Genomic DNA, 25,707 nt, shown 5'->3' on the forward strand with positions numbered 1-25,707 from the left:
TAGGACCAGAACATGACTAATGTGAATCATAGGACCAGAACATGAGTAATGTGAATCATAGGACCAGAACATGACTAATGTGAATCATAGGACCAGAACATGAGTAATGTGAATCATAGGACCACAACATGACTAATGTGAATCATAGGACCACAACATGACTAATGTGAATCATAGGACCACAACATGACTAATGTGAATCATAGGACCACAACATGACTAATGTGAATCATAGGACCACAACATGACTAATGTGAATCATAGGACCACAACATTACTAATTTGAATCACAGGACCACAACATGAGTAATGTGAATCATAGGACCAGAACATGAGTAATGTGAATCATAGGACCAGAACATGACTAATGTGAATCATAGGACCACAACATCACTAATGTGAATCACAGGACCACAACATGAGTAATGTGAATCATAGGACCACAACATGAGTAATGTGAATCATAGGACCACAACATGAGTAATGTGAATCACAGGACCAGAACATGAGTAATGTGAATCATAGGACCACAACATGAGTAATGTGAATCATAGGACCACAACATGGCTAATGTGAATCACAGGACCAGAACATTACTAATGTGAATCATAGGACCAGAACATGAGTAATGTGAATCATAGGACCAGAACATGAGTAATGTGAATCACAGGACCAGAACATGACTAATGTGAATCACAGGACCAGAACATGACTAATGTGAATCATAGGACCACAACATGACTAATGTGAATCACAGGACCACAACATGAGTAATGTGAATCATAGGACCAGAACATGACTAATGTGAATCATAGGACCAGAACATGAGTAATGTGAATCACAGGACCACAACATGAGTAATGTGAATCACAGGACCACAACATGAGTAATGTGAATCACAGGACCAGAATATGAGTAGTGTGAATCATAGGACCACAACATGAGTAATGTGAATCATAGGACCAGAACATGACTAATGTGAATCATAGGACCAGAACATGAGTAATGTGAATCACAGGACCACAACATGAGTAATGTGAATCACAGGACCACAACATGAGTAATGTGAATCACAGGACCAGAATATGAGTAATGTGAATCATAGGACCACAACATTACTAATGTGAATCATAGGACCAGAACATGACTAATGTGAATCATAGGACCACAACATGACTAATGTGAATCATAGGACCAGAATATGAGTAATGTGAATCATAGGACCACAACATTACTAATGTGAATCATAGGACCACAACATTACTAATGTGAATCATAGGACCACAACATGAGTAATGTGAATCATAGGACCACAACATGACTAATGTGAATCACAGGACCACAACATTACTAATGTGAATCATAGGACCACAACATTACTAATGTGAATCATAGGACCACAACATGACTAATGTGAATCATAGGACCAGAATATGAGTAATGTGAATCATAGGACCAGAACATTACTAATGTGAATCATAGGACCACAACATGACTAATGTGAATCATAGGACCAGAATATGAGTAATGTGAATCATAGGACCACAACATTACTAATGTGAATCATAGGACCACAACATTACTAATGTGAATCACAGGACCACAACATGAGTAATGTGAATCACAGGACCACAACATGACTAATGTGAATCACAGGACCAGAACATTATTAATGTGAATCATAGGACCAGAACATGACTAATGTGAATCACAGGACCACAACATGAGTAATGTGAATCATAGGACCACAACATTACTAATGTGAATCATAGGACCAGAACATGACTAATGTGAATCATAGGACCACAACATTACTAATGTGAATCATAGGACCAGAACATGACTAATGTGAATCATAGGACCACAACATGAGTAATGTGAATCATAGGACCACAACATGACTAATGTGAATCACAGGACCACAACATGACTAATGTGAATCACAGGACCAGAACATGAGTAATGTGAATCACAGGACCAGAACATGACTAATGTGAATCATAGGACCACAACATGAGTAATGTGAATCATAGGACCACAACATGACTAATGTGAATCATAGGACCACAACATGACTAATGTGAATCATAGGACCAGAACATGAGTAATGTGAATCATAGGACCACAACATGACTAATGTGAATCATAGGACCAGAACATTACTAATGTGAATCATAGGACCAGAACATGACTAATGTGAATCACAGGACCACAACATGACTAATGTGAATCACAGGACCACAACATGACTAATGTGAATCATAGGACCACAACATGACTAATGTGAATCATAGGACCACAACATGAGTAATGTGAATCATAGGACCACAACATGACTAATGTGAATCACAGGACCAGAACATGACTAATGTGAATCACAGGACCAGAACATGACTAATGTGAATCACAGGACCACAACATGACTAATGTGAATCACAGGACCACAACATGACTAATGTGAATCATAGGACCACAACATGACTAATGTGAATCATAGGACCACAACATGAGTAATGTGAATCATAGGACCACAACATGACTAATGTGAATCACAGGACCAGAACATGACTAATGTGAATCACAGGACCACAACATGACTAATGTGAATCATAGGACCACAACATGAGTAATGTGAATCATAGGACCACAACATGACTCATGTGAATCACAGGACCACAACATGACTAATGTGAATCATAGGACCAGAATATGAGTAATGTGAATCATAGGACCACAACATGACTAATGTGAATCATAGGACCACAACATTACTAATGTGAATCATAGGACCAGAACATGAGTAATGTGAATCATAGGACCACAACATGACTAATGTGAATCATAGGACCACAACATGAGTAATGTGAATCACAGGACCACAACATGAGTAATGTTAATCATAGGACCACAACATGACTAATGTGAATCATAGGACCACAACATGAGTAATGTGAATCACAGGACCACAACATGAGTAATGTGAATCACAGGACCACAACATGACTAATGTGAATCAAAGGACCACAACATTACTAATGTGAATCATAGGACCAGAACATGAGTAATGTGAATCATAGGACCACAACATGACTAATGTGAATCATAGGACCACAACATGAGTAATGTGAATCACAGGACCACAACATGACTAATGTGAATCATAGGACCACAACATGACTAATGTGAATCACAGGACCACAACATTACTAATGTGAATCATAGGACCACAACATGAGTAATGTGAATCATAGGACCACAACATGACTAATGTGAATCATAGGACCACAACATTACTAATGTGAATCACAGGACCACAACATGACTAATGTGAATCATAGGACCACAACATGACTAATGTGAATCATAGGACCACAACATGAGTAATGTGAATCACAGGACCACAACATTACTAATGTGAATCATAGGACCAGAATATGAGTAATGTGAATCATAGGACCACAACATGACTAATGTGAATCATAGGACCACAACATGACTAATGTGAATCACAGGACCACAACATGACTAATGTGAATCATAGGACCACAACATGACTAATGTGAATCATAGGACCACAACATGAGTAATGTGAATCATAGGACCACAACATGGCTAATGTGAATCATAGGACCACAACATGACTAATGTGAATCATAGGACCACAACATGACTAATGTGAATCACAGGACCAGAACATGACTAATGTGAATCACAGGACCAGAACATGAGTAATGTGAATCACAGGACCAGAACATGACTAATGTGAATCATAGGACCACAACATTACTAATGTGAATCACAGGACCACAACATGAGTAATGTGAATCATAGGACCACAACATGACTAATGTGAATCACAGGACCACAACATGACTAATGTGAATCATAGGACCAGAACATGACTAATGTGAATCACAGGACCACAACATGAGTAATGTGAATCATAGGACCACAACATGACTAATGTGAATCACAGGACCACAACATGACTAATGTGAATCATAGGACCAGAACATGACTAATGTGAATCACAGGACCACAACATGAGTAATGTGAATCACAGGACCACAACATTACTAATGTGAATCATAGGACCACAACATGAGTAATGTGAATCATAGGACCACAACATGAGTAATGTGAATCACAGGACCAGAACATGAGTAATGTGAATCACAGGACCACAACATGAGTAATGTGAATCATAGGACCACAACATGAGTAATGTGAATCATAGGACCACAACAGCACAATACATAGTAATAAATGTAATATATTTAATTTGTCCATGAATGTAAATACAGTGAGGGAAAAAAGTATTTGATCCCCTGCTGATTTTGTACGTTTGCCCACTGACAAAGACATGATCAGTCTATAATTTTAATGGTAGGTTTATTTGAACAGTGAGAGACAGAATAACAACAAAAAAATCTAGAAAAACGCATGTCAAAAATGTTATAAATTGATTTGCATTTTAATGAGGGAAATAAGCATTTGACCCCTCTGCAAAACATGACTTAGTACTTGGTGGCAAAACCCTTGTTGGCAATCACAGAGGTCTGCGACGAGGTATGAATGAAGGAGTCAGGCACAGGAGGTAAAACACAGAAGTCCAGAGTTTATTCCGTTTACATAAATAAAACGCACCCAGCGTCAAAACGAAACTATCACAAGGGAAATATTCCACCTTGGCAATAACAAATGGAAGAGTAGCTGAACCGAGCTCCTGGCTCTCACAATGAAACAATCACTCACAAAGACAAGGGGAACAGAGGGAACACTTATACACATACTAATTAGGGGAATGAGCACCAGGTGGGTGTGATTGACAAGACAAGACATGACAAGTGGAGTGATGAGAATGGGAGCGGCAGTAGCTAGTAAGCCGGTGACGATGAACGCCGAAACCTGCCCGAACAAGGAGGGGAGGCAGCCTCGGCGGAAGTCGTGACAGTTACGTTACGGCCTTATTCTAAAATGGATTAAATAAATAAAAAAATCCACATCAATCTACACACAATACCCCATAATGACAAAACAAAAACATGTTTTTGTCATTTTAGCAAATTTATAACAAATTGAAAACAGAAATACCTTATTTACTTAAGTATTCAGATCCTTTGCTATGAGACTCGAAAATGAGCTCAGGTGCATCCTGTTTCCATTGATCATCCTTGAGATGTTTCTACAACTTGATTGGAGTCCACCTGTGGTAAATTCAATTGATTGGACATGATTTGGAAAGGCACACACCTGTCTACATAAGGTCCCACAGTTGACAGTGCATGTCAGAGCAAAAACCAAGCCATGAGGTCGAAGGAATTGTCCGTAGAGCTCCGAGACAGGATTGTGTCGAAGCACAGATCTGGGGAAGGGTACCAAAACATTTCTGCAGCATTGAAGGTCCCCAAGAATACAGTGGTCTCCATCATTCTTAAATGGAAGAAGTTTGGAACCACCAAGACTCTTCCTATAGCTGGCCGCCCGGCCAAACTGAGCAATCGGGGGAGAAGTGACCAAGAACCCGATAGTCACTCTGACAGAGCTCCAGTTCCTCTTTGGAGATGGGAGAACCTTCCAGAAGGACAACCATCTCTGCAGCACTCCACCAATCAGGCCTTTATGGTAGAGGGGCCAGACGGAAGCCACTCCTCAGCAAAAGGCACATGACAGCCCGCTTGGAGTTTGCCAAAAGGCACCTAAAGGACTCTCAGACCATGAGAAACAAGATTCTCTGTTCTGATGAAACCAAGATTGAACTCTTTGGCCTGAATGCCAAGCGTCATGTCTGGAGGAAACCAGGCACCATCCCTAAAGGTGAAGCATGGTGGCAGCATCATGCTGTGGGGATGTTTTTCAGCGGCAGGGACTGGGAGACTAGTCAGGATCGAGGAAAAGATGAACGGAGCAAAGTACAGAGAGATCCTTGATGAAAACCTGCTCCAGAGCGCTCAAGACCTCAGACTGGGGCGAAGGTTCACCTTCCAATAGGACAACGACCCTAAGCACACAGCCAAGACAACGCAGGAGTGGCTTTGGGACAAGTCTCTGAATGTCCTTGAGTGGCCCAGCCAGAGCCCGGACTTGAACCAGATCGAACATCTCTGGAGAGACCTGAAAATAGCTGTGCAGCGACGCTCCCCATTCAACCTGACAGAGCACTGAGTAAAGGGTCTGAAATCCTTCTGTAAATGCGATATTTCAGTTTGTTTTTTTGCTTTGTCATTATGGGGTATTGTGTATTGATTGATGAGGGGGGAAAAAATAATTTCATCCATTTTAGAATAAGGCTATAACGTAACAAAATGTGGAAAAAGTCTAGGGGTTTGAATACTTTATGTAAACAGGGCAGCAGCCTCTAAGGTGCACGGTACAGTACTGGGTGGTAGCCGGCTAGTGACGGCTATTTAACAGTCTGATGGCCTTGAGATAGAAGCTGTTTTTCAGTCTCTCTGTCCCGGCTTTGATGCACCTGTACTGTCTCCGCCTTCTAGATGGTAGCGGAGTGAACAGGCCGTGGCTCGGGTGGCTGAGGTCCTTGATGATCTTCTAGGCCTTCCTGTGACACCGGGTGTTGTAATTGTCCAGGAGGGCAGGCAGTGTGCCCCAGCGATGCGTTGGGCTGACCGCACCACCATCTGTAGAGCCCTCTGTAGAGCCCTGCGGTCGAGGACGGGTGCAATTGCCGTACCAGTCGGTGATACAGCCCGACAGGATGCTCTCAGTGGTGCATCTGTAGAAGTTTGTGAGGGTGTTAGGGGCCAAGCCAAAATGACTCAGCTTCCTGAGGTTGAAGAGGCGATGTTGCACCTTCTTCACCACACTGTCTGTGTGGATGGACCATTTCAGGTTGTGCATGCTGAGGAACTTGAAGCCACTGCGGCCCCCGTCGATGTGGATGGGGGTGTGCTCTCTCTGCTGTCTCCTGAAGTCCACAATCAGCTCCTTCATTTTGTTGACACTGAGGGAGAGGTTATTTTCCTGGCACCACTCTGCCAGGGCCCTCACCTCCTCCCTTTAGGCTGTCTCGTCGTTGTTGGTAATCAGGCCTACTACTGTTGTGTCGTCTGCAAACTTGATGATTGAGTTGGAGGAGTGCTTGGCCACGCAGTCATGGGTGAACAGGGAGTACAGGAGGGGGCTGAGCATGCACCTGTGGAGCCCCTGTGTTGATGATTAGCGTGGTGGAGGTGTCGTTTCCTACCTTCACCACCTGGGGGCGGCCCGTCAGGAAGTCCAGGACCCAGTTGCAGAGGGCGGGGTTCAGACCCAGGGGCCCAAGCTTAATGATGAGCTTGGAGGGCACTATGGTGTTGAAGGCTGAGTTGTAGTCCATGAACAGTATTCTTACATAGGTATTCCTCTTGTCCAGATGGGATAGGGCAGTGTGCAGTGCGATGGTGATTGCATCATCTGTAGATCTGTTGGGGCGGTATGCAAATTGTAGTGGGTCTAGGGTGTCGGGTAAGGTGGAGGTGATATGACCCTTAACTAGCCTCTCAAAGCACTTCATGATGACAGAAGTGAGTGCTACGGGGCGATAGTCATTTAATTCAGTTACCTTCGCTTTCTTGGGTACAGGAACAATGGTGGACATCTTGAAGCAAGTGGGGACAACAGACAGGGATAGGGAGAGATTGAATATGTCCGTAAATACTCCAGCCAGCTGGTCTGCGCATGCTCTGAGGACGCGGCTAGGGATGCAGTCTGGGCCAGCAGCCTTGCGAGGGTTAACACGCTTAAATGTCTTACTCACGTCGGCCACAGAGAACGAGAGCTCATAGCGTAGCGGACCACCTGGGAAGCAAGGAGGTGATATTTTTAACATGGAGGATGTGTGTGTGTGAGTAGTGAAAAGAGAGAGAGAGTTGTGCTCTGTGTGGGTGAGAGGCCTCGGCTATAGCCTCATTGAGACAGGGTGAGGTGAGGAGTGTGGGTGACAGTTCCTGTGTGGGAAGAACAAGCCTGAATGCCATGCAGCAGGGTTACAATGCTGATGAATTGACGTTACGAAAGGAGCTGGTTACACAACCCAGCTTGGTGGCTGGTCGGTCGCTCAGGAGCGTCTTTCCCTTTATAATCAGTTATAAAAGTTTTGGTTTCACGTCTGAGCCGTTGAATTGCGCTTTGTCCCTGTTCTGTCGTTTTGACTCTTTGACCTTACGGAGGTCATATCTGGTCTGTTTGTACGCGTTCCATGTTCCCAGTCACTTTGCCGTGTTTAAATGCGGTGGTTCGCACTTTCAGTTTAATATTTGTTTGTAATATTTGTTTTCTTCTTTTTTTTTGGGGGTAGATCAGCTTTAATATTGCAGATAGATTGTAACTTCCATCAATGTAATTGTCTGCATCACTTCCAATCCCCCATATGTTTTTTCCCCGCAAAAAAAACATACATATAAATATATATACATACATATATAATCCTTTAAAACAATTTATTTCTCCCTTTATTACTTTCCAACCCCCCATTGGAGTAAACTACTGAACAACAACGCTTAGGCCTCTACTTCCAGCTTATACATACTATATACATTTTATGGACACAGTCAATTTGACAATAATTATATTTGGTTTGTTTTTACTCCTGAACTTCCTCTACCCTCAACCTCTCTGATCATTTTCATGATGTCCATCCGGTTTGCTTCTATATACCATATCTTTCTAACTGTGCTCTTTCACAAAAGCTCTCAACCTATAACCTATATACTTATTATGGACACAGTATGCTTTACATTAGTTATCTTGTTGTTATTAGTTGTTGTTATTAGTCCCAACCTTCAGCTCCATTCAACACCTCCCATCTATCTCTTAACACCATCCATATTGGATTTCTATTTGCCATATATTTTTCAACTATACTGTGATGTTTCACAAAAGTTCTGAACCCTTCTATTCTCATTGTTTCTATAGATTGTAAATTGCTAAAAGTATTATTATTGATCGATTAACTTTGACTTTTCAGATCACCCAGTAGTGCTATCTGCAGGGTTAGCTCCAGGTAAATATTGCAATCCTTCAGCCATTCCTGGACCTGTGACCAAAAACAAGCTACAAATGGACAGTACCAAAACAAATGATCTAATGATTCTGTCTCTTCGCAGCAAAATCTGCAGAGCTGGGAAGATTGTATCCCCCATATAAATAACATTCTATTGGTAGCAAGAATTTTGTATAATAATTTAAATTGAAAAATTCTAAGTTTTGAATCCGGCGTCATTTTGTGTATCAGTTCATAAACAATTTGCCATGGAATCGGTACGTCAAAGATCTCTTCCCAACTACTTTGCAATCTATATGGGACGGCTGTCAATCCTTTGGTTCTTAAATTAAACTGGTATAATTTTTTGTTTACCACAATTTTCTTTAATCAATTATGGTCTTTAATGCAAGGCCAACTGACAAGTTCCTTACTTTCCTCTTCCAATTTTGTGGTAACGCTGCAATTATTTGGTTGTAATTTTGGGTAGAGCAGATCGTTCCAAATCAAATGGAATATTTTAATAACTGTTCGCTAGGCGTAGGCAAGACCATAAGCAAATAGGTAAACTGGGATAATACTAACGAGTTAATCAGGGTGATTTTTACACAAATTGACAGGTATTTACCTTTCCATGGTGGCAAGATCTTATCTATTTTTGCTAACTTTCTATTAATATTTATTGGAGTGAGATCATTTATTTCATTTGGGATATGTATTCCGAGTATATCCACATCACCTTCAGACCATTTTATTGGTAAACTACATGGTGATGTAAAAATTGTATTTGTTAGTGATCCAATACGTAATATAGTACATTTATCATAATTTGGTTGTAATCCAGAGAGGTTAGAAAATGTATCTAGATCCTCTATGAGGCTGTGGAGGGATTCAAGTTGTGGATTTAAAAGAAAACATGAATCATCAGCGTACAATGACACCTTTGTTTTTAAGCCCTGGATTTCTAATCCCTTGATATTATTGTTGGATCTGATTTTAATAGCTAACATCTCGATGGCCATAATAAATAGATATGCCGATAGTGGACAACCTTGTTTTACTCCTCTTGACAATTTAAAACTTTCTGAGAAATAGCCATTATTTACTATTTTACACCTAGGGTTACTATACATGATTTTAACCCATTTTATAAGAGATTCTCCAAAATTGAAATGCTCCAGGCATTTATATATAAACTCCAGTTGTACTATCAAATGCCTTTTCAAAGTCAGCTGTGAATAGCAGGCCTGGTTTCACAGATTTTTCATAGTGTTATATTGTTTCCAGTACTTGCCTTATAAACTCAGCAAAAAAAGAAACGTCCCTTTTTCAGGACCCTGTCTTTCAAAGATAATTCGTAAAAATCCAAATAACTTCACAGATCTTCATTGTAAATGGTTTAAACACTGTTTCCCATGCTTATTCAATGAACCATAAACAATTAATGAACATGCACCTATGGAACGGTCGTTAAGACACTAACAGCTTACAGACGGTAGGAAATTAAGGTCACAGTTATGAAAACTTAGGACACTAAAGAGGCCTTTCTACTGACTCTGAAAAACACCAAAAGAAAGATGCCCAGGGTCCCTGCTCATCTGCGTGAACGTGCCTTAGGCATGCTGCAAGGAGGCATGAGGACTGCTGATGTGGCCAGGGCAATAAATTGCAATGTCTGTACTATGAGACGCCTAAGACAGCGCTACAGGGAGACAGGACGGACAGCTGATCGTCCTCGCAGTGGCAGACCACGCGTAACAACACCTGCACAGGATCGGTACATCTGAACATCACACCTGCGGGACAGGTACAGGATGGCAACAACAACTGTCCGAGTTACACCAGGAACGCACAATCCCTCCATCAGTGCTCAGACTGTTCGCAATAGGCTGAGAGAGGCTGGACTGAGGGCTTGTAGGCCTGTTGTAAGGCAGGTCCTCACAAGACATCACCGGCAACAACGTCGCCTATGGGCACAAACCCACCGTCGCTGGACCAGACAGGACTGGCAAAAAGTGCTCTTCACTGACGAGTCGCGGTTTTGTCTCACCAGGGGTGATGGTCGGATTCGCGTTTATCGTCGAAGGAATGAGCGTTACACCGAGGCCTGTACTCTGGAGCGGGATCGATTTGGAGGTGGAGGGTCCGTCATGGTCTGGGGCGGTGTGTCACAGCATCATCGGATGAGCTTGTTGTCATTGCAGACAATCTCAACGCTGTGCGTTACAGGGAAGACATCCTCCTCCCTGATGTGGTACCCTCCTGCAGGCTCATCCTGACATGACCCTCCAGCATGACAATGCCACCAGCCATACTTGAGTTCTGTGCGTGATTTCCTGCAAGACAGGAATGTCAGTGTTCTGCCATGGGCAGTGAAGAGCCCGGATCTCAATCCAATTGAGCATGTCTGGGACCTGTTGAATCGGAGGGTGAGGGCTAGGGCCATTCCCCCCAGAAATGTCCGGGAACTTGCAGGTGCCTTGGTGGAAGAGTGGGGTAACATCTCACAGCAAGAACTGGCAAATCTGGTGCAGTCCATGAGGAGGAGATGCACTGCAGTACTTAATGCAGCTGGTGGCCACACCAGATACTGACTGTTACTTTTGATTTTGACCCCCCCTTTGTTCAGGGACACATTATTCAATTTCTGTTAGTTACATGTCTGTGGAACTTGTTCAGTTTATGTCTCAGTTGTTGAATCTTGTTATGTTACAGTGGGGAAAAAAAGTATTTAGTCAGCCACCAATTGTGCAAGTTCTCCCACTTAAAAAGATGAGAGAGGCCTGTAATTGTCATCATAGGTACACGTCAACTATGACAGACAAATTGAGAAAGAAAAATGCAGAAAATCACATTGTAGGATTTTTAATGAATTTATTTGCAAATTATGGTGGAAAATAAGTATTTGGTCACCTACAAACAAGCAAGATTTCTGGCTCTCACAGACCTGTAACTTCTTCTTTAAGAGGCTCCTCTGTCCTCCACTCGTTACCTGTATTAATGGCACCTGTTTGAACTTGTTATTAGTATAAAAGACACCTGTCCACAACCTCAAACAGTCACACTCCAAACTCCACTATGGCCAAGACCAAAGAGCTGTCAAAGGACACCAGAAACAAAATTGTAGACTTGCACCAGGCTGGGAAGACTGAATCTGCAATAGGTAAGCAGCTTGGTTTGAAGAAATCAACTGTGGGAGCAATTATTAGGAAATGGAAGACATACAAGACCACTGATAATCTCCCTCGATCTGGGGCTCCACGCAAGATCTCACCCCGTGGGGTCAAAATGATCACAAGAACGGTGAGCAAAAATCCCAGAACCACACGGGGGACCTAGTGAATGACCTGCAGAGAGCTGGGACCAAAGTAACAAAGCCTACCATCAGTAACACACTACGCCGCCAGGGACTCAAATCCTGCAGTGCCAGACGTGTCCCCCTGCTTAAGCCAGTACATGTCCAGGCCCGTCTGAAGTTTGCTAGAGTGCATTTGGATGATCCAGAAGAGGATTGGGAGAATGTCATATGGTCAGATGAAACCAAAATAGAACTTTTTGGTAAAAACTCAACTCGTCGTGTTTGGAGGACAAAGAATGCTGAGTTGCATCCAAAGAACACCATACCTACTGTGAAGGATGGGGGTGGAAACATCATGCTTTGGGGCTGTTTTTCTGCAAAGGGACCAGGACGACTGATCCGTGTAAAGGAAAGAATGAATGGGGCCATGTATCGTGAGATTTTGAGTGAAAACCTCCTTCCATCAACAAGGGCATTGAAGATGAAACGTGGCTGGGTCTTTCAGCATGACAATGATCCCAAACACACCGCCCGGGCAACGAAGGAGTGGCTTCATAAGAAGCATTTCAAGGTCCTGGAGTGGCCTAGCCAGTCTCCAGATCTCAACCCCATAGAAAATCTTTGGATGGAGTTGAAAGTCAGTGTTGCCCAGCGACAGCCCCAAAACATCACTGCTCTAGAGGAGATCTGCATGGAGGAATGGGCCAAAATACCAGCAACAGTGTGTGAAAACCTTATGAAGACTTATAGAAAACGTTTGACCTGTGTCATTGCCAACAAAGGGTATATAACAAAGTATTGAGAAACTTTTGTTATTGACCAAATACTTATTTTCCACCATAATTTGCAAATAAATTCATTAAAAATCCTACAATGTGATTTTCTGGATTTTCTTTTCTCATTTGGTCTGTCATAGTTGACGTGCAACTATGATGAAAATTACAGGCCTCTCTCATCTTTTTAAGTGGGAGAACTTGCACAATTGGTGGCTGACTAAATACTTTTTTCCCCCACTGTATATGTCACTCCCTTTGGTTCCTTCCCCAGGCGTTATTGATTATGTTACTCTGTTCCTGTCTTGTTTTGTTTCATATTTTATTGATCATTAAATGCACTCCCTGAGCTTGAAATCAATGTTGCTGATGAAGAGGCTTCTGATTCTGATGTGTGCATGAGCAACAGTACAATACAGCTGCACCATCGAGAGCATCCTGACTGGTTGCATCACCGCCTGGTATGGCAACTGCTTGGCCTCCGACCGCAAGGCAATACAGAGGGTAGTGATGTGTGCATGAGCAACAGTACAATCTCTGATGTGCTGCAACATCTGCATGTCACATAAACTCGTCACTCTTTTCTGCCCAAACCGTGCCATCCCCTCCCAGACTCATGTTTCACCGTGGCAGTTGGGATCAGCGTCTCAATTGTTCTGGTTTTTCTGCGGCGAAGGCTCAGGCATCGGAGGCGGAGGCTCGAAGTCAACATCAGAATCAGATGGAGACTCTTCCTCAGCAGGGTCGATTTCAAGCTCAATATCCGATCTTCCATCTGACCAACTAAATCCTCCATCTGACTGTAATGATGTCATGTCATAGTATTGTATTGGACCAGGGGAGAGTTAGTAGATAAGTGGTTTGGTGCCACGGAGTCTGCATTCCGTTATGTCAGAGTAGATTACTGATGTTGATCTTAGAATAGTTGATGGACAGGATATAGAGACAGGGGTAAAGGGTAATAACATCAAAGAAAGGGAGTGCCCATGATGGGGTACCAGATGTTCGTGGAGAATTGTAACAGAGTGTATATATAGAGAGAGTGGATCTTTGTTCTGGAGTTAGGAAGATTGCAGAGGCAGGGTCATGTCTGTTATAACTAACCATACATATTAAATACAGTGAGGGGAAAAAAGTATTTGATCCCCTGCTGATTTTGTACGTTTGCCCACTGACAGAGAAATGATCAGTCTATAATTTTAATGGTAGGTTTATTTGAACAGTGAGAGACAGAATAACAACAAAAAAATCCAGAAAAACGCATGTCAAAAATGTTATAGATTGATTTGCATTTTAATGATGGAAATAAGTATTTGACCGCTCTGCAAAACATGATTTAGCACTTGGTGGCAAAACCCTTGTTGGCAATCACAGAGGTCAGACGTTTCTTGTAGTTGGCCACCAGGTTTGCACACATCTCAGGAGGGATTTTGTCCCACTCCTCTTTGCAGATCTTCTCCAAGTCATTAAGGTTTTGAGGCTGACGTTTGGCAACTCGAACCTTCAGCTCCCTCCACAGATTTTCTATGGGATTAAGGTCTGGAGACTGGCTAGGCCACTCCAGGACCTTAATGTGCTTCTTCTTGAGCCACTCCTTTGTTGCCTTGGCCGTGTGTTTTGGGTCATTGTCATGTTGGAATACCCATCCACGACCCATTTTCAATGCCCTGGCTGAAGGATGGAGGTTCTCACCCAAGATTTGATAGTACATGGCCCCATCCATCGTCCCTTTGATGCGATGAAGTTGTCCTGTCCCCTTAGCAGAAAAACATCCCCAAAGCATAATGTTTCCACCTCCATGTTTGACGGTGGGGATGGTGTTCTTGGGGTCATAGGCAGCATTCCTCCTCCTCCAAACACGGCGAGTTGAGTTGATGCCAAAGAGCTCGATTTTGGTCTCATCTGACCACAACACTTTCACCCAGTTCTCCTCTGAATCATTCAGATGTTCATTGGCAAACTTCAGACGTCCCTGTATATGTGCTTTCTTGAGCAGGGGGACCTTGCGGGCACTGCAGGATTTCAGTCCTTCACGGCGTAGTGTGTTACCAATTGTTTTCTTGTTGACTATGGTCCCAGCTGCCTTGATATCATTGACAAGATCTTCCCGTGTAGTTCTGGGCTGATTCCTCACCGTTCTCATGATCATTGCAACTCCACGAGGTGAAATCTTGCATGGAGCCCCAGGCCGAGGGAGACGGAAAGTTATTTTGTGTTTCTTCCATTTGCGAATAATCATACCAACTGTTGTCACCTTCTCACCAAGCTGCTTGGCGATGGTCTTGTAGCCCATTCCAGCCTTGTGTAGGTCTACAATCTTGTCCCTGACATCCTTGGAGAGCTCTTTGGTCTTGGCCATGGTGGAGAGTTTGGAATCTGATTGATTGATTGCTTCTGTGGACAGATGTCTTTTATACAGGTAATAAACTGAGATTAGGAGCACTCCCTTTAAGAGTGTGCTCCTAATCTCAGCTCGTTACCTGTATAAAAGACACCCGGGAGCCAGAATCTTTCTGATTGAGAGGGGGTTAAATACTTATTTCCCTCATTAAAATGCAAATCAATTTATAACATTTTTGACATGCATTTTTCTGGATTTCTTCGTTGTTATTCTGTCTCTCATTGTTCAAATAAACCTACCATTAAAATTATAGACGGATCATTTCTTTGTCAGTGGGCAAACGCACAAAATCAGCAGGGGATCAAATACTTTTTTCCCTCACTGTATATTATATGAACTCCCCATCAAAAGTGTCTAAGTACATCCTTACATTCGTAATCACTTGATACCTTAGAAACTCATCATAACACTGACCAACTAAATCCTCCTTCTGACCAACTAAATCCTCCATCTGACCAACTAAAGCCTCCACCTGACCAACTACATCCTCCACCTGACCAACTAAATCCTCCATCTGACCAACTAAATCCTCCATCTGACCAACTAAATCCTCCATCTGACCAACTAAATCCTCCATCTGACCAACTAAATCCTCCTTCTGACCAACTAAATCCTCCTTCTGACCAACTAAATCCTCCTTCTGACCAACTAAATCCTCCATCTGACCAACTAAATCCTCCTTCTGACCAACTAAATCCTCCATCTGACCAACTAAATCCTCCTTCTGACCAACTAAATCCTCCTTCTGACCAACTAAATCCTCCATCTGACCAACTAAATCCTCCACCTGACCAACTAAATCCTCCATCTGACCAACTAAATCCTCCTTCTGACCAACTAAATCCTCCTTCTGACCAACTAAATCCTCCTTCTGACCAACTAAATCCTCCTTCTGACCAATTAAATCCTCCATCTGACCAACTAAATCCTCCACCTGACCAACTAAATCCTCCATCTGACCAACTAAATCCTCCATCTGACCAACTAAATCCTCCATCTGACCAACTAAATCCTCCATCTGACCAACTAAATCCTCCATCTGACCAACTAAATCCTCCATCTGACCAACTAAATCCTCCTTCTGACCAACTAAATCCTCCTTCTGACCAACTAAATCCTCCTTCTGACCAACTAAATCCTCCATCTGACCAACTAAATCCTCCTTCTGACCAACTAAATCCTCCATCTGACCAACTAAATCCTCCTTCTGACCAACTAAATCCTCCTTCTGACCAACTAAATCCTCCATCTGACCAACTAAATCCTCCACCTGACCAACTAAATCCTCCATCTGACCAACTAAATCCTCCTTCTGACCAACTAAATCCTCCTTCTGACCAACTAAATCCTCCTTCTGACCAACTAAATCCTCCTTCTGACCAATTAAATCCTCCATCTGACCAACTAAATCCTCCACCTGACCAACTAAATCCTCCACCTGACCAACTAAATCCTCCACCTGACCAACTAAATCCTCCATCTGACCAACTAAATCCTCCATCTGACCAACTAAATCCTCCATCTGACCAACTAAATCCTCCACCTGACCAACTAAATCCTCCACCTGACCAACTAAATCCTCCATCTGACCAACTAAATCCTCCATCTGACCAACTAAATCCTCCAACTGACCAACTAAATCCTCCATCTGACCAACAAAATCCTCCAACTGACCAACTAAATCCTCCATCTGACCAACTAAATCCTCCATCTGACCATCTAAATTCTGCAGCATGTGCAGTGCTGTCAGTGCGTGGTTTGGTTGGGCTTGCCATTGTGAACTACACACAGTGTATGTTGTACTCAGTGTCTGATTTGACTCTCCCAGGGGAAATTATATACATTTTCCAGCCTTTCATTATAAAATAATTAGACCGTCCACAATTCTTCTTCATCATTACACTATTGTTCTAAATTCAATCATCCTCTTCACCCTTATCATTCAAATAAATCAAATTCAATAATCCTCCTCATCATTCAGTTCATTGAAGTCACATGACCTATTATCAGTTTCTATCAGGTTTATATTATGACAGAATAACATATTTTTAATTTTATTATGTTATTTGATTTTGCTTAGTAGCCAGAGCAATGTTGCTGTGTGAGTGGTCATGGGCTGAATGCATGGACAGCACGGATATTCCTGGAAAAAGTGAAATTTGGAAATACATTTAAATTTTAAATTTTAGTCATTTAGCAGACGCTCTTATCCAGTGCGACTTACAGTTAGTTAGTGAGTGCATACATTCTTTATTTTTTTATTTTTTCATACCCCCAGTGGGAAACAAACCCACAACCCTGGCGATGCAAACGCCATGCTCTACCAACTGAGCTACATCCCTGCCGGCCATTCCCTCCCCTACCCTGGACGACGCTTGGCCAATTGTGCGCCGCCCCATGGGTCTCCCGGTCGCGGCCGGCTACGACAGAGCCTAAATAGAGCTGCACCTCTTGAATTATGAGTTATTTGACACAGGTAAGTGTCATAGAAACTGCAGAATATCTGCTCTTTCAGATACTGTATAGAAATCACAATGTTTTACCTGGATGTGACTCTAAAAGGAGGATTTGATAAAGTGATGCTCCTTTCCCTGCATCTGTCAATTACAAGACGCGCCGATCTCTTCTTGTACAATTTGACAACTGATAGGCCTAATATTATCACCCATGAGATGATTGTCCTATAGGCTAACTCTTATTATGTGTGAAATTAGTTTGGCGATGGTTTGGCGGCAGCCGGCCGCGACCGGGAGACTCATGGGGCGGCGCACAATTGGCCCAGCGTCGTCCAGGGTAGGGGAGGGAATGGCCGGCAGGGATGTAGCTCAGTTGATAGAGCATGGTGTTTGCAACGCCAGGGTTGTGGGTTCGATTCCCACGGGGGACCAGTATGAAAAAAAAATATATATATGTATTCACTAACTGTAAGTCGCTCTGGATAAGAGCGTCTGCTAAATGACTAAAATGTAAAATATAAATGTAGTTTGGGTGTAGTTTAGGTGTAGTATCGATGGGCTGGCTGTGTAGACTGACTGGCATCGTTTGTTTCCCGCTCATCAGCTTGGATAGAGTCAAGAATATGTTTTTCATTATTCTAAAGGACTACTGCAACGTGTAGCATGTTCTCATTTCCCTTACAATGCATTTGATTAGTAATATACTGAACAAAAATATAAACTCAACATGTAAAGTGCTGGTTCCATGTTTCATGAGCTGAAATAAAAGATCCCAGAAATGTTCCATACGCACAAATATGCCATATGCTTATTTCTCTCAAATTTTCTGCAAAAATTTGTTTACATCCCTGTTAGTGAGCATTTCTCCTTTGCCAAGATAATCCATCCACCTGACAGGTGTGGCATATCAATAAGCTGATTAAACAGTATGATCATTACATAGATGCACCTTGTGCTGGGGACAATAAAAGGCCACTCTAAAATGTGCAGTTTTGTCACACAACGCAATGCCACAGATGTATCAAGTTTTGAGGGTACGTGCAATTGGCATGCTGACTGCAGGAATGTCCAGCAGAGCTGTTACCAGTTAATGTAATGTTAATTTCTCTACTATAAGCCACCTCCAACGTCATTTTACAGAATTTGGCAGTATGTCCAACCGGCCTCACAACCGCAGACCACGTGTAACCACGCCAGCCCAGGACCTCCACATCCGACTTCTTCACCTGCGGGATCGTCTGAGACCAGCCACCGGGACAGCTGATGAAACTGAGGAGTATTTTGGTCTGTAATAAAGCCCTCTTGTGGGGTAAAACTCATTCTGATTGGCTGGGCCTGGCTCCACAGTGGGTGGACCTGGTCCCCAAGTGGGTGGGCCTATGCCCTCCCAGGACCACCCATGGCTGCGCCCCTGCCCATTCATGTGAAATCAATAGATTGGGCCCTAATGAATGTATTTAAATTGACTGACTTCCTTATATGATCTGTAACTCAGTAAAACCATTGAAATTATTGCATGTTGCATTTATATTTTTTGTTCAGTATAGTTATTGTTCAGTAAAGTTATGGTAAATAAAACAGTCCCATAACAGCTTATATTTACACTTTGTAAAAAGAAGCTGTTATGGAACTGTTTTATTTATTATAACTATACTGAACAAAAAATATAAATGCAACATGCAATAATTTCAATGGTTTTACTTTGGGGATATGTGTGAAAGAAAAACAGGTAAAAAGGCTCTAAATACTTTTCTGTTTGTGACTTCAACATTCTGACAAATGAGCAATGTAAAATACAAACATTTAGGAAAAGTCAAGGAAGGAGCAGAACATAGATTTTTTTGGGGGGGCTGATTTTTTACATTCAGAAAATCAAACGTCAATGCCTGTTGGTCTATAGCGGTTCTAGTGTTAACTAACTATTTAGCAGTCTTATAGCTTGGGGGTAGAAGCTGTTTAGGGTCCTGTTGGTTCCAGACTTGGTGCATCAGTACCGCTTGTTGTGCGGTAGCAAGAGAGAACAGTTTATGACTTGAGTGGCTGGAGTCAAAGCATACTACAGTATAGGGATAAGATATTTGATCAATACTATTGATTTCAGAAGGGGAAAAAAAGGCCAATCAAAGTCTGAAGGTATGTCTTTTTCCAGTACAACTTACTTCTCCCATTGAGTGTGAGGGTGCACTCGCTCCTAGTGTTGAGGGTGTGGCTGTGTGTGTCCATGAAGGACAAGGCCTCGTCACAGTTTGTCCCCTGCTCCGTATAACTCCTGTCCATGGAGTTCACCATCACTGTCATCTCCTGCCGAGCACTGCTCAACGTCTCCTTACGCTTCTTAGCCAGCTTCCTGTTTAGGAGAACACAAGACAAACAACAACAAATCAACAACGAATCAATAATCAATTAATCAATAATTATAATATCCTTCTTTGGTACTGCTCAACGTCTCCTTCTCAGCCTTCTGTTAATGAGAACAGAACAGACTAACAACAGAGAGATATTAGTTGAAACAGATGTTAGATGTTAGAGATGACTCATACCTGGAAAGACATTGAAGGATTGGGTAGAAAAGACTGTGGTAAAGAGAGAGAAAAGTTACATTCATTTAAAACTTTTTCCTCCCAATTCGAGCCAAGCAATTCGATCCATACCATTTACCATCTAATTCATTTGGCAAGGCTTAGTCTTGTGAAGGCAGATACATCAATCAGCGGGCCCGATGATGGTCAATTAGTCATTGAATCCTGGGGTGGAGAAGGCATTACAGCAATAATAGAGTTTGTTTGCCTCAAGAAACAACTTGCTTTCAGAACTTCCTCCAGAACCACACGATTCTGGGATAAAAAAAAATGCTATTTTGTGCAGCAGATAATGTACATTTGGGTTGTCTTTGGACCGGATGCTTTTTTGGGCCTCCTTCAGGCCAATTCAACTCAATACAGTCAGGAACAAAACTACTCTATACTCAGACAAACAGATATTTTGTGCACATTGAAAATAGATTGGAACAGGGGGCCAGACCAGATTAAGCAGTGAATGTGTGGTGAGCCTCATCATGGTACTCTACCCCATAGAAATAAATACTTATCATGGTACTCTACCCCATATAAATAAATACTTATCATGGTACTCTACCCCATAGAAATAAATACTTATCATGGTACTCTACCCCATAGAAATAAATACTTATCATGGAACTCTACCCCATATAAATAAATACTTATCATGGAACTCTACCCCATATAAATAAATACTTATCATGGTACTCTACCCCATAGAAATAAATACTTATCATGGAACTCTACCCCATATAAATAAATACTTATCATGGTACTCTACCCCATAGAAATAAATACTTATCATGGAACTCTACCCCATATAAATAAATACTTATCATGGTACTCTACCCCATAGAAATAAATACTTATCATGGAACTCTACCCCATATAAATAAATACTTATCATGGAACTCTACCCCATAGAAATAAATACTTATCATGGAACTCTACCCCATAGAAATAAATACTTATCATGGTACTCTACCCCATAGAAATACATACTTATCATGGTACTCTACCCCATAGAAATTCTACTCTGACTGTACTCCACACACACACACACACACACACACACACAAACACACACACACACACACACACACACACACAAATAGAACCGCTCTCTCCTATTTAACCAGCAACAATACAGTATTGACCTGCCTGTTCAAGTCCTCATTCTACAACACAATGCAGCTCACGGCTTGAGGGGAAATATACACGGCTGTGACCATAACCGAAGATAATTATCTTGGGAGGTAATACGGTCGGCATTTGATTGTGAGGTATTCAAGTCCTGGGTGAACAAAAGGACTTGAGTTCCTGTACGTTATCACAATCACACCACTTTACATTATTTAGTTTTAATGTTAGTGTTAGTGGGACAGAAAGTAGCCTATAGAAACACCCCCTTCAACTTTTTTCACATTTTGTTGCATGACAAAATGGGATTGAAATAGATTTAATTGTATTGATTTGTAATCGATCTACACAAACACTCCATAATGTCAAGTATGTCAAGTCCTCTGTAGCTCAGTTTACAAGCACATCGCTTGTAACGCCAGGGTAGTGGGTTCGATCCCCCGGGACCACCCATACACAAAAATATATATGCACGCATGACTGTAAGTCGCTTTGGATAAAAGCGTCTGCTAAATGGCGTATTATTATTATTAAACCTGACTCAGTTACACCAGCTCTGTCAGGAGGAATGGGACAAAATTCACCCAACTTATTGTGGGAAGCTTGTGGAAGGCTACCCGAAACGTTTGACCCAAGTTAAACAATTTAAAGGCAATGCTACCAAATACTAATTGAGTGTATGTAAACTTCTGACCCACTGGGAATGTGATGAAAGGAATAAAAGCTGAAATAAATCATTCTCTCTACTATTATTCTGACATTTCACATTCTTAAAATAAAGTGGTGATCCTAACTGAACTTTCACATTTTAGTCATTTAGCAGATGCTCTTAACCAGAGCGACTTACAGTTAGTGAGTGCATACATTTTCATACTGGCCCCCCGTGGGAATCAAACCCACAACCCTGGCGTTGCAAACACCATGCTCTACCAACTGAGCTACAAGGAGGCCTTTTCACTAGGATTAAATGTCAGGAATTGTGAAAAACTGAGTTTAAATGTTTTTGGCTAAGGTGTATGTAAACTTCCAACTGTACCTGGTAAAATAACGGTAAAAAAATACACCCAAATAAATAAAACTATAAACTGTGTAGGAGTGAAGTCTGCGACAGCCAAAAGTCGGACACTGACGTGATTTTCCTACAGCAAGGCTCAGATCAACATTTCAGTTCTAATCTTTAGGAACAATGGCTTCTTTATAATGTGGAAATAAACATGTATCTAACCCCCATATCACACACTGAAATCATAATCTAATATTATGTGTGTACATCGTATAATTACTATAATAAGACCATCCTCTATAGAAAAGACTATAAGACCATTATCTATAGAATAGACTAAAGACATAAGAAACAAAAAGACCATCAAGAAGAGACTATAATAAGACCATTCTCTATAGAAGACTATAATAAGACCATTCTCTATAGAGGAGACTATAATAAGACCATTCTCTATAGAATAGACTATAATAAGACCATTCTCTATAGAATAGACTATAATAAGACCATTCTCTATAGAAGAGACTATAATAAGACCATTCTCTATAGAAGAGACTATAATAAGACCATTCTCTATAGAGGAGACTATAATAAGACCATTCTCTATAGAAGAGGCTATAATAAGACCATTATCTATAGAAGAGGCTATAATAAGACCATTCTCTATAGAATAGACTATAATAAGACCATTCTCTATAGAAGAGACTATAATAAGACCATTCTCTATAGAAGAGGCTATAATAAGACCATTCTCTATAGAAGAGGCTATAATAACACCATTCTCTATAGAAGAGACTATAATAAGACCATTCTCTATAGAAGAGGTTATAATAAGACCATTCTCTATAGAAGAGGCTATACAGTGCTTTTGGAAAAGTATTCAGAACCCTTTACTTTTCCACATTTTGTTATGTTACTGCCTTATTCTAAAATTGATTAAATAAACAGAAAATCCTCAGCAATCTACACACAATAACCCATAATGACAAAGTGAAAACATGTTTTTAGATATGTTTGTACATTTATTCAACCTAAAAAACAGAAATACCTTATTTACATAAGTATTCAGATCCTTTGCTATGAGATTCGAAATTGAGTTCAGGTGCATCCTGTTTCCATTGATCATCCTTGAGATGTTTCTACAACTTGATTGGAGTCCACCTGTGGTAAATTCAATTGATTGGACATGATTTGGAAAGGCAAACACCTGTCTATATAAGGTCCCACAGTTGACAGTGTATGTCAGAGCAAAAACCAAGCCAGGAGGTTGAAGGAATTGTCTGTAGAGCTCCGAGACAGGATTGTGTCGAGGCACAGATCTGGGGAAGGGTACCAAAACATTTCTGCAGCATTGAAGGTCCCCAAGAATACAGTGGCCTCCATCATTCTTAAATGGAAGAAGTTTGGAACCACCAAGACTCTTTCCTAAGAGCTGGCCGCCCGGCCAAACTGAGCAATCGGGGAGAAGGGCCTTGGTCAGGGAGGTGACCAAGAACCCGATGGTCACTCTGACAGAGCTCTAGAGTTCCTGTGTAGAGATGGGAGAACCTTCCAGAAGGACAACCATCTATACAGCACTCCACCAATCAGGCCTTTATGGTAGAGTGGCCAGACGAAAACACTCCTCAGTAAAAGGAACATGACAGCCCGCTTGGGGTTTGCCAAAAGGCACCTAAAGACTCTCAGACCATGAGAAACAAGATTCTCTGGTCTGATGAAACCAATATTGAACTCTTCGGCCTGAATGCCAAGTGTCTCATCTGGAGGAAACCTGGCACCATCCCTACAGTGAAGCATGGTGGTAGCAGAATCATGCTGTGGGGATAATTTCAGCGGCAGGGACTGGGAGACTAGTCAGGATCGAGGCAAAGATGAACGGAGCAAAGTACAGAGAGATCTTTGATGAAAACCTGCTCCAGAGTGCTCAGGACCTCAGACTGGGGCGACGGTTCACCTTCCAACAGGACAACGACCCTAAGCACACAGCCAAGACAACGCTGGAGTGGCTTCGGGACAAGTCTCTGAATGTCCTTGAGTGGCCTAGCCAGAACCCGGACTTTAACCTGTTCGAACATCTCTGGAGAGACCTGAAAATAGCTGTGCAGCAACGTTCCCCATCCAACCTGACAGAGCTGGAGAGGATCTGCAGAAAAGAATGGGAGAAACTCCCCAAATACAGGTGTGCCAAGCTTGTAGCGTCATACCCAAGAAGACTCGAGGCTGTAATCGCTGCCAAAGGTGCTTCAACAAAGTACTGATTAAAGGGTCTCAATACTTATCTAAATGTAATATTTCAGTAATTGTATTTTTAATGAATTAGCAAACATTTCTAAAAACCTGTTTTTGCTTTGTCATGAATGGATATTCTGTGTAGATTGATGAGGGTAAAAAAAACTATTTGATCAACTTTAGAATATGGCTGTAACGTAACATAATGTGGAAAAAGTCAAGGGGTCTGAATACTTTCCGAAGGCACTGTAAGACCATCCTCTATAGAAGAGGTTATAATAAGACCATTCTCTATAGAAGAGGCTATAATAAGACCATTCTCTATAGAAGAGGCTATAATAAGACCATTCTCTATAGAAGAGGCTATAATAAGACCATTCTCTATAGAAGAGACTATAATAAGACCATTCTCTATAGAAGAGGCTATAATAAGACCATTCTCTATAGAAGAGACTATAATAAGACCATTCTCTATAGAAGAGGCTATAATAAGACCATTCTCTATAGAATAGACTATAATAAGACCATTCTCTATAGAAGAGACTATAATAAGAACATTATCTATAGGAGAGGCTATAAGACCATTCTCTATAGAAGAGGCTATAATAAGACCATTCTCTATAGAAGAGACTATAATAAGACCATTCTCTATAGAAGAGACTATAATAAAACCATTCTCTACATCTACTCAATCTCAATACAGCTCCTAGTACCGTTCCTTTCCATTATTGTTCTAGCTCCCCTCACCTCCCCCTCCTCTCTTCCCTGCTCCTCTCCTCTGTTCTCCTCTCCTCTCTTCCCATCTCCCCTCCTCTCCTCCCTCATCAGAATGCAGAGACCGTCAGAACCAGCCACGTACACGATCTTGTACC

General features: G+C 41.7%; 1 protein-coding gene across 1 annotated transcript in view; it reads right to left on the reverse strand.

The window, feature by feature from the left end:
• The window catches only part of LOC121580570 (receptor-type tyrosine-protein phosphatase mu-like), a gene marked incomplete at its 3' end in the record, with an annotated part of 542,380 nt that overhangs the window by 122,565 nt on the left and 394,108 nt on the right, over window positions 1–25,707 (reverse strand). The window contains exon 18 of the mRNA XM_045213497.1: window positions 20,068–20,255. Within this exon, the coding sequence (XP_045069432.1) occupies window positions 20,068–20,255 (188 nt within the window). The remainder of the gene's footprint in view (window positions 1–20,067; window positions 20,256–25,707) is intronic.

This window comes from Coregonus clupeaformis, unplaced genomic scaffold, assembly GCF_020615455.1.
Source record: "Coregonus clupeaformis isolate EN_2021a unplaced genomic scaffold, ASM2061545v1 scaf0116, whole genome shotgun sequence".
NCBI lineage: Eukaryota > Metazoa > Chordata > Actinopteri > Salmoniformes > Salmonidae > Coregonus > Coregonus clupeaformis.